A 10371-nucleotide genomic window follows, 5' to 3' on the forward strand; every position below is an offset into this window, starting at 1 on the left:
ACACTAACCCAGACAGACCGGAAGGAACCCGAGCCACTCTGCTGGCAGACTTCCTGTGTGCCTGGTCCCGCTGGTCCCAGTTACTCCCAGTATTGGGACAGATGTTGGTTCCTGTTCACCTCTGGTCCTGGGTGTGTCAGAGCACCTGGGATTGGAGCTTCCTCTTGGTGTTGTGGGACTGGCTGCAGAGCTTGCACCCAAGGTCTACTCTCTGATCCTGGGTGTTTCAGAGTGTCTGGGAGTGGAGCTTCCTCTGGGTGTTGTGGGACTGGTTGCAGATCTTGTGATCCTCTATGAAATGCTTTCTGGTTCCACAGTTTAGTATAATGTGCTCTACAGGTTTGTTATGTAGAACCATTTTATGTTGAGGTGTGCACTGGGGCTCTTAAGGATTGCTGTCACAAACAGATCGCTAGCTTTTCTCAAGGCCTTTTCTGTATGCCCTTCCTATTTTAGAAAGTGCATATATATATATGTATATATATATATATTTTTCCCATGATATCTCCTCTAAATGTGTCTGTAGGTTGTATCACCTTTATTGATTTCTGTATCATGAACCTCCTGTTGTCACTGATAGGAAACCAAGTTGATCATAATAATTTTATTGTGGGCTGTGAGCATGCTGTGAGAAAGACCTAACCTGAGCTAGGTCTTCTCAGAGTTTCACTTTATTATTTATTTCTTTTTGTGATATTTACGTTTAAATGTAGAATTCCCTTGGATCTTTCTTCTAGTCCTAATCTTCACTAGGGTAAGTAATATAATTTTCTGGTGAACCTTTCTACACTGCTTTTTGTTTATTTTTTTTTTTTAGTTCTAATATTTTTTATTCTTTCTTTTCAAACTCATAGTTTCTTGCTGATGTTCTCATGTATTTTCTGGTTTGCATCTCCATACCCTTAGCAACATTCCTTCCTTCACCTGCTACTTTGTATCTTCTTTAAAACCACTGAATCTTATTTTGTGCAGAGTCTGAATTCTCAGTGCAGCCTTCCAACCACTTCGCTGTCTTTAGTTTCAGCATCTACATTTGAGGGGTTATGATCATTTCCCCTGTTTTTCATATTACTTGTATTTCTGTGCTCTCATTTCTACATCACTTGCTATTGGTCTTTCTTCTAGTTTTATTTGGAGATGTTAATGAGCAGCCTGCTCTTGCAGGCTAAATCTTCAGTACTGTTCAGAAAGGACAGAAATAAGCACTCTAACAGCTGTAACACCAATACAAGCCATGTCTTTAAGAGACATGAAGTTGATAAATCCAACTACCACAGCTCAAATGAGAATAGGGCAGGAATTACAAAAATAGTGTGCAGTGAACCGTAAAGTTAAAACTGAATGTGGGTCAAAGTGGAAATAGTAAATGAATGAAGTCAATTGGGTTGGTGGAGGCACCTACAAAGAAGCAATGCTGAATAAAAGAAAGGAAAGCAGAGAAGAAAAGGTGGAACCATGTTAGGAAGATGTCTTAGTTAGGGTCTTACTGCTGTGAACAGACACCATGAGCAAGGCAACTCTTATAAGGACAACACTTAATTGGGGCTGGCTTACAGGTTCAGAAGTTCAGTCCATTATCATCAAGGTGGGAGCATGGCAGCATCCAGGCAGGCATGGTGCAGGCAGAGCTGAGAGTTCTACATCTTCATCTGAAGGCTGCTAGTGGAAGACTGACTTCCAGGCAGCTAAGATCAGGGTCTTATAGCCCACACCCACAGTGACATATCTATTCCAACAGGGCCACACCTTCTAATAGTGACAGTCCCTGGGCCAAGCATATTCAAATCATGACAGAAGAGAATGGTAAAGAGGGACAGAGAACATGATAGGAGTGCATTATTTGGAGCAAATGTGTGAACAAAACTAGAAAAATATAAGGACAGGAATAAAAACTAGAAAGTTTAAAATATTGTAAAGTTTAAATGATACAAAAACATAGCAGAAAGAAAAGAATAAAACACAATGGGCAAAACCAAAACTTTTTAAAGTGCCCAAGTTTTGGAGATGCTTATTTTTAGTATTGGAGATTGCCAGCCTGACTTGGTGGAGAACTAAAATTGGATTTTTTTTTTTAAAAAAATTGTTTACTTTTAGTGCATGTCTTCTTGCATGAACTTATAGGAAACACATGTGTCCTGGAGCCTATGAAGGTCAGGACTAGAGTTACAGATTGTTCTGAGCTTCCAACAAGGTTCTGTGAACCAAACCTTGGTTCTTTGTGATGGCAATATTTTTTATTTTAGCTTTGCTATCTCATCAGCTCAGACTTTGGATTATCTCACTATTAGCAATTTTTAGGCTGGGGACAGAGGCCCTACCAGTTAAACTTCAGTTGGCTAATGTAGCTGTCTTTAAGGAGCTTCCTTATTTTCATCCCACACATTGCTTTTATATTTTTGAGGGTTCTCCTCATAGTGAGACTCGCTAGTTTATAAAGTATTGAGTGTGCTAATGTTCATGTCAGGGTATATGTTACAAGTGTCTTTTAAGACTAGGGGAAGGAAACAGAGCAGGGAGATTTGTGTTGGAATTTTGGTCTCACTGCACTCATTTCTCACCCAACAGTATAGCTTCTGCGAGAGGAAGGAGGCTGGTGCAACCTAAGGCCTTCGTGGGTCTGTAACTTGGGATTCTCAGTTTCAGCAATATTAACCTATACACAAGGTAAGTGGCCCTAGATGTAGAGCTGCTCTGTGACCTCAAGCATGAGATTATCTGAGTCCTCGGTTATTACCTGGTGGTGGGCTTTACTCATTAACACACTGGTGGTATGGCCTCTGAGCTGTGGCTCCTGAGGGTCTGCTGTCTGCATTGCTTTCAGTGTGTCCTTGACTGTCATTCCCCAAACCTCATCACTGCCTTCTACAGTTGTCTCCCACAAAGCCAGTCTGGCAGCCTCTCTCTAGTCCTTCTGATTCACCATAGTACCTGGGCCTTGAATAATTGGCCTTTCTCAAAATTTCACCTGGATGGACAAACCTATGAAACAGTAGGAGGAAAATAACAAGTTCAGATTGTTTCCTCATGATCATGTGTTACACATGGGGAGTCAGTGTCAGCCGAGTTACCAATTTAGTTTAAGGTTTTGTGCAAATAGTAGGCATGCCCTTCCCATAGAAATCCCAGACTCTGGATAAGTAATGGCTTATAGATTAAAAGATACCCTTCTAGAGGTCCTAGGTTTGGTTCCAGTGTCTACATGGTGGCTTAGAACTGTCAGTTCTTCTAGTTCCAGGGATTCTTACACCTCCTGCTGACCTCCACAGGTACTCAGATACATGTGTGGTGCATAGTCACATATGCAGGCAAAACAGACATATACAGAATACAATAAAGTAGAAATTTCAGTCTCTTTACTGGGGCTCATCTGTTTTAGTTTTTGGATGAACTTTTTTCTTCACCAGTTCTGACAGGGAGCTGATGTTGAAGTCTTCTGGTAAGAAGAAGCACATGGTGTCACCATGGACGAGAGAAAGCGAGCCATTGTTGTGAGGGTCACCTTAGTTACTAACAAGGCAGTGGAACAACCTTGTTAGTGCAAAGAGGATTTGCCTGCTTGAATAATACTGTGGACTTGTGGAAAATTGATATCTGTCACTAAGTCCGAAGCAGGCAGTGTGTTGCTGTCCACACAATAGGAAAGAGGCTACTTTAGCTAGGGAGGCTCTTTCCACGTGAAGAACAGAAAAATAGTCAACTCATTGTTCAGCAGAAGGTCACTTCATTTTCCCTCTTACTGTCAAAGCATTCCTATTTTTTGGTATGCATATGTTGCCTTCCCAGTGATGTTTCCCTCAGTCCCGTCATGAAATTGTAACATTTATGTTGCTCCAGTGCAGTGCTGCTTGTACCTCCTTAAAACCAGGGTGAAGGGAACAGTTTAAGATATAAATTATTGCCGGGCAGTGGTGGCACACATCTTTAATCCCAGCTCTTGAGAGGCAGAGGCAGGTGGATTTCTGAGTTTGAGGCCAGCCTGGTCTACAGAGTGAGTTCCAGGACAGCCTGGGCTACACAGAGAAGAACATTCCTAGAGACTAGCTTGAAACATATTGCCTAATGGTGATCTTCGGTTTTCCTCATTCTTTTTTTTAAAGATTTATTTATTACTATAAATGCGTACACAGAAGAGGGCATCAGATTTCATTATGGGTGGTTGTGAGCCACCATGTGGTTGCTGGGATTTGAACTCAGGACCTTCGGAAGAGCAGTTAGTGCTCTTACCCACTGAGCCATCTCACCAGCCCCGGGTTTCCTCATTCTTATTATATATATTGGCTAGAATTTCTATGAAGGAGGAGCTGTCTTTTTTTCTTCACTCCTCATTTATTTTTTCAGTTTTATTTATATTAATATATGATTACAAGTAATTAATATACCTTATATTATAATCAGATTAAAATAAAATTTTGTTCCTTAAACTGTTTTAGTCCTAGCCATTGGGGTTGCCTTTATATGCATATCTCTTCCTTGCACTCATTTTCTGGCACTATAAATTTTTCAAGTCCATCTTATACATTTTCATACCATGGTCTTAGAGTAGGACCACTTTCTCAAAGAGGTTTGTCCTCCCCCCAGAATTATAGATAGAAACTAATGTTGTGTGTATCTTTATTATTAATGTGGTATCACTTCTGCTGATCCTACTAAAATTTAGGACTCAAATACAAGCGATTCCAATCTATTCTAGCCTTATCTATTAGCTACTTTTTTCTAATGTACTTTACATCATCTGTAACATATATTTTTTTCATTCCTAGTCAGTATATTCAGAGAGTAGTTTCAAAATTACTAAACAAAATCCTTGTTATAATGATTTATTGACAGATACTTGTATACAATTCTCTCAGTCTTTATTTTGAAGAATGGAGTTAATTCACTGCTTTCCAACTTTTCTTCACAAACCATTTGCTTAGCCATTCCTCCACTGTAGTTGCATTAATCTGATATATAGTTTAGGGAGTGGGAAGTGGCTCCCTTGGTGAAGTGCTTGCCACACAAGCATGAGGGGACCTATGTTTGTATCTCTAACAAGAATGTAGAATTCAGGCATGGCTGTGAACATTTGTAATCCATGTGCTGGGAGAAAAAAAAGAAAACAGAGACAAGCACAATCCCAGTATTCATTGGTCAGCCATCAAAGCTAAATCCCTGAGCTCCAGTCTGAGTAAAAAAATCTTATATCCAAAGACAAGGAGGGATGAGGTGGAGGAACACAAATTACGTCAGTGTCTGTCTTCCACATGCATACACATACATATTCATACGCATGCATGAACAACCCCCAAAAGTATCATTAGCTTCATTTGTTCATTATTCAGTCACTTCCATATTTTTAATTGTTTTATTTTTTCCTTGCTATCAACAGTGTACTGGTTTCAGGAACCCATCAGTGAGTTTTCACTAAAATTCTGTAGAAGTTCATGATCATTGTGTCATATGTATAGTGTTGGCATATGTACTGTATTATTCATTATACATTAATTCATCTATAGATTATGTACAGCTTTTAGTTCAGTGTAAATGCTATGTAAATTACTGTGTCGTGTTACTTAAGGAATAAAGGCAAGGAGACATCCTGTACATATTTACTACAGACAGGTTTTTCAGGATATTTTCTGTCAGTGGTGGGGAGAATCTGTTCACGGGACTAAAGATACAAAGGGGTGCTTTGGCTACGTGAACATTACTATTATTCAAAAAAAAAAAAACTTGAATTATCCAAGACTGTATTTGAAGAAGTACCATTCCTTCCCACCCCCTTCCACACTGTTCTTACTTCCCATTTTCTTCCTGTTCTCCCCCTGTAGGAATAACCAGTTCTTTCAGTTTCGAGACTATCTCTCCTGTACTTATTTTGCAAAAAGGAAAAGTTATGCACTTTGTTATATTGTCCTCTATGTTAAAGGTAACATGAAATTTGTCCTTCTTACTTTCAATTTTTTGTTTAACAACATTTATAAGAATGACACCCTGCCATTTGATACAGCTTTTCTTTATTCTTTTTCATATTCGAATCTAAAACATTTGTATGACTATACTACATTTTTACTTAAATATTCACCTATGTATGTTTTTAATATTTTGAAATTATAAGTAATGTTTCTGTGAGTATCTTTATACATGAATATTTTTGTATGGAACCAGATCTCCATAGGATATGTCCAGCGGTAGAACCATTGGGTCAAATTTAAGATCATATATAGTTTTGTTAAGCAGTTCAAATTTTTTCCTAGAAACATTTTACTAGTCTTTACTTACACTAGGAATGTATGAGAATTACTGTTTTCTCATAGCTCCATTCACAGAATATGTGCCTTACTTTTAAAGTTTCGTCTATAGACGACATGAATTAAATGATATGCACATGTTTTTATATACATGTACCTAATTGTCATTAAAATTTGGCATTTATTGTTTGTAGATTGTGATTTTACATTATTGTGTTAATTAATAATTCACATCTTTTCCAGATTTTTATACCAGTTTTTCTGGTCCATTACTTTTCAGTTTTAGATAATTAGTACAGCATCCAATGATTTGAGATATGTACTGGTCTTTGAAATTTTTCTGTTGCCTTTTGATTTAATTGTAATTTTTTTATATTTTGGAGTGATTTCATGTTAATGTGACCAAATTGCTTATTGCTTTCTCTCATTGTGTCTAGAACTTGAGTGATATTTAGAAAGCCCTTGGCTACGGTGAGATTAATAAACAGCTGGCATACTTTCTTCAAGAAGCTGTGAGATTTAACTTCTTTTAAAATTACTTCCGTTTTATGTTTATGGATGTTTTTCCTGAATGTGTATGTGCGTGCAACATGTGTTTGTCTGGTGCCCTTGGAGGCCGGAAGGGAGACATTGGAATCCCTGGAACTGGAGTTATATAGGTGGTTGGGAGCATGTGGGTGCTAGGAACTGAACTCAGTCCTCTTACCATCTCTGAACCATCTCTCTAGCCCTTGGTTTTACTGTTTGCTTAGATCTTTAACCTATGTTATGTAATGTAGATGGCACATTTTATGGATCTACTTTAAATTTTATCCTACATATATCATCCTCCCCTTTTTTCCAGTGCTTTTGCATGCCACCTTTGTTTATTATGCATTTATTTCCATTGGTATTGACTTTTATTTCTAGGATATTCCATTGTGTTGTCTATTCTTTTAAGTTTTTTATTTCACTTTTTGTGTCTGAGTCTTTTGACTGCATGTATGCCTGTGTGCCTGTGCACCTGTGCACCTGTGCATATGTAGTGCCCATAGAGGTCAGAAAGGGTGTTGAATCCCCTAAAACTCAAGATACAGATGGTTGCCAGCTACTGTGTGGATGCTGGGAATCAAACCTGGCTCTGAAAGAGAAGTCAGTTCTCTTACTTAACTGCTGAACCATCTCTCCAGTTCCAGTTTTCTATTCTTCCAGAAGTAACATGATGTTGTAAATTCAAAGGTTTTCTAGAATTTGGGGGATGATTGGTCTGGAATAAGTCCTTTCTCGTGTGCCTTCCTCTGAACTTATCTCTTCATGCATATTCATTCATGTGAGAACTTTGCCATCAAGTTGTTTAATTCTGTAAATTGTTTGCAGGTATTTTGCAATTGAACTAGATTTATCTACTCAGGGAGAACAGACATATTTTTGATACTGAGCTTGTTGGGGAAAAATAAAATCACAATAGCAGTATTGCCTTGCCACCCTTAAAATGGGATCTTGAGCCTTGTTAAATGGGACTTCAGGCACACCTACAACTAATATTTTGAACAATTCTGTTTGAATATTTGAATACCCAACATTTGAATATTCACAGAACAGGCTGACCTTGGGTACTAAAATGAAATTCAACTTTTGAAACAAATTTCACTAGTGTTTGTAACAATTTGTGATGTTATCTCCCTTGCTTCATGAGACTTCCCAACCCCTTTCTTACAAGCAAGTTTGACTTTTACTTCAGACAAGAGAACCACAGCTGTTGACAGAGGACACAAACTCTCTTGCTTCATAAGCTGTAAAAAGAGCCCAGTTTTTAGAACCTTGAAACATGTTTTTCAGGATTGCTTGAATGTTGTGTCTTTTGGGATTGCAATTCTAAGAAGTCTCAAGTTAATGTAATTCTTCTTTGCCTTTGACCAGGGTAATATTTATCTCAATCAGCAAGTTATTCTATACAAGAACGGTGTCTGAGTGGCAAGTTATTCTATCCAAGGACAGTGTCTGAGTGTGTACGAGCTGATAGTAAAGTTCCCTACACTAGGTATGTGACAAGAAACAGAATGTTTATTTTCGGATGAATTTTAATAGTTTTGCTTGGAATTTTGCTCATTTGGATGAAATTGCATTGTTTTATACATTTTTTTTTATCATTCTATGTTCTGGCACTTACCCATTTTTTTGTGGTAGAGAGAAAGGTTATGAATACTCTGATTTCATTTCTTATATATTCCAAGAGTCTTATTTCCTGCTTTTGTGTCTTTTCTTATCATTACCAAAGTACTTAGCCATGCTTTCTCCTCCCAGCTCTGCTTGCATCTTTCCCCAATGAAGTTTCCGATCATTCATATCCATCACTTAATGCCATTCATTTAGTTGTCAGCTTGTATTAACCACATGTCTCAATGGGAGTCACTGTGTTATTTCACAGCTGTCTTGGACTTATTTATCATATACTACTATGCTTGTTTTACCCTCAATTCTCAGCTTTGCATTCTTTCCAGAGCCAAGAGGACTCACTAGTATGTTTTCAGTTTGACTACTTTTTGGTTTTGAAATATGGGAGAAAGGGCCTGGAGAAATGGCTCAGCGGTTAAGAGCACTGACTGCTCTTCCAGAGATCCTGAGTTCAATTCCCAGCAACCACATGGTGGCTCACAGCCATCCCTAATGAGATCTGATGCCCTCTTCTGGTGTATCTGAAAACAGCAACAGTGTACTCACATAAAATAAATAAATAAATCTTAAAAAAAAAAGAAATATGGGAGACAGCATTAATGATTTTAATTGGACTTTTTAATTGAGTCCCTTCTCTAAATGTTAGCTGCTTCTTTTAGTATTGGGACGTAGTTTTCTTTTTTTAAGCTGTTTTGAACACAATCTTTCTCTAGTTTTATGTCAAATTGAAGTCCCTAATTATATCTCTTTATTTTTATCTCTTGCAGTTTTGACTCATCGCTATCCAAAGTGTGTCATGATGGAGTAAGACTTGCTGAAATTTCAATCTTTTTCTCTTTGATAACTGACATTTTGATGTTTTGTTACTCCCTCTTTCCAAGATAATGATTATGTCAATATCATGTATATTTACAATTCCATTCTTAATGCCTTGTATCTTTCTTGAGGACATACTGGGTGCCAGGTAGATAGGTAACTGACACTGTCTTCTACTAACTGTTGATTTCTAATAGTAGTCTTACATGCATACATACATACACACACATGTTTGTGTATATACATGCAAACCTTTGTACATTCAGAAAAATCAGTTTCTAATCTATGCATACAGTAGAGGTTTCTAGAAGTAGCTATCCATTTTCATCACAAATTTATTGTACAATTAATATATTTTCTCCATTGCTCCTTTTCTCCATTTGTTTTTTTTTTTTAATTTAACAAATACTTCTTGGTGACTGAACATGGCATAAGGCTGGTTGGTGGTTCAGAAAGATCATAGCAATGGTATATTCCTGACCATGGAGAGTGTTTGGTAGTGAGTGGAATGACTTGTATGAAGTCAGGGTCAAACCAGCAAGACTGCATTTATGCACCTGTTTTCAGGATCATTGATAACTTGGGGATACTTTCCCCAAGTCACCTTGCTTCCTTGTGTCACGAGGCCCAACTCGCTCACATTCACTTCAATAACTGTGCCTTTGGTGATCACACCCAGGGTTGTATATAATGGGGATGATGAGTTCTTTTTCACATCAAGTATAGGCAGGCAAAAGTGGCTTTCAGCTCAGGGTGTGTGACATGGGCTTTTTTGAAATGTAGACCCATTGACCTAATGAACCTTTCATATTTAGGTGGTTTTCTTGTAAAGCCATCACCAACCAAGCAGACTTTAGTGACCATCCTCTTCCATGCCTTCTTTTTTCTTTTCCCTGTTTGAATAATTTTCAATACTTCTGTTTCTCCTTGGGCGTGAACTTTGGGTAGAGGGACCTTCCATTTTCCCGCCTTTTGTTTTTGTTTCTCCTTAATCATGTCGGAAAGGACTTTTGCTCTTTTTGCCCCTCTCTGTCCAGCAGAGAGGCAGGGACTGCTCCCTGTGGGGTCTTCTCATCATCCTCTGCTTGGTGTCTCTCTTTTCATGCATCTTAATAGTCTTTTTTATTTGTATTTTCTCAGCATGGCTCTTTTATGGAAGAGCTTAGACTCC

General features: G+C 38.0%; 1 protein-coding gene and 1 pseudogene across 3 annotated transcripts in view; one reads left to right on the top strand and one right to left on the bottom strand.

Moving 5' to 3' along the window:
* LOC116094548 (melanoma antigen preferentially expressed in tumors-like) overlaps positions 1-10371 on the top strand; it is a 16860-nt gene that overhangs the window by 3395 nt on the left and 3094 nt on the right. Inside the window, exons 4-8 of one of the 3 annotated variants that reach the window (XM_031376224.1) lie at positions 2566-2664; positions 5811-5908; positions 6668-6742; positions 8130-8250; positions 9152-9188. In XM_031376224.1, coding sequence (XP_031232084.1) covers positions 9181-9188 — 8 coding nt within the window. In that variant the 5' untranslated portion in view covers positions 2566-2664; positions 5811-5908; positions 6668-6742; positions 8130-8250; positions 9152-9180. The remainder of the gene's footprint in view (positions 1-2565; positions 2665-5810; positions 5909-6667; positions 6743-8129; positions 8251-9151; positions 9189-10371) is intronic. The other 2 variants (XM_031376226.1, XM_031376225.1) reach the window with 2 other exon arrangements.
* Positions 9730-10371, bottom strand: part of LOC116094584 — a 761-nt pseudogene continuing 119 nt past the window's right edge.

This window comes from Mastomys coucha, chromosome X (genome assembly GCF_008632895.1).
Source record: "Mastomys coucha isolate ucsf_1 chromosome X, UCSF_Mcou_1, whole genome shotgun sequence".
Taxonomy (NCBI): Eukaryota; Metazoa; Chordata; class Mammalia; order Rodentia; family Muridae; genus Mastomys; species Mastomys coucha.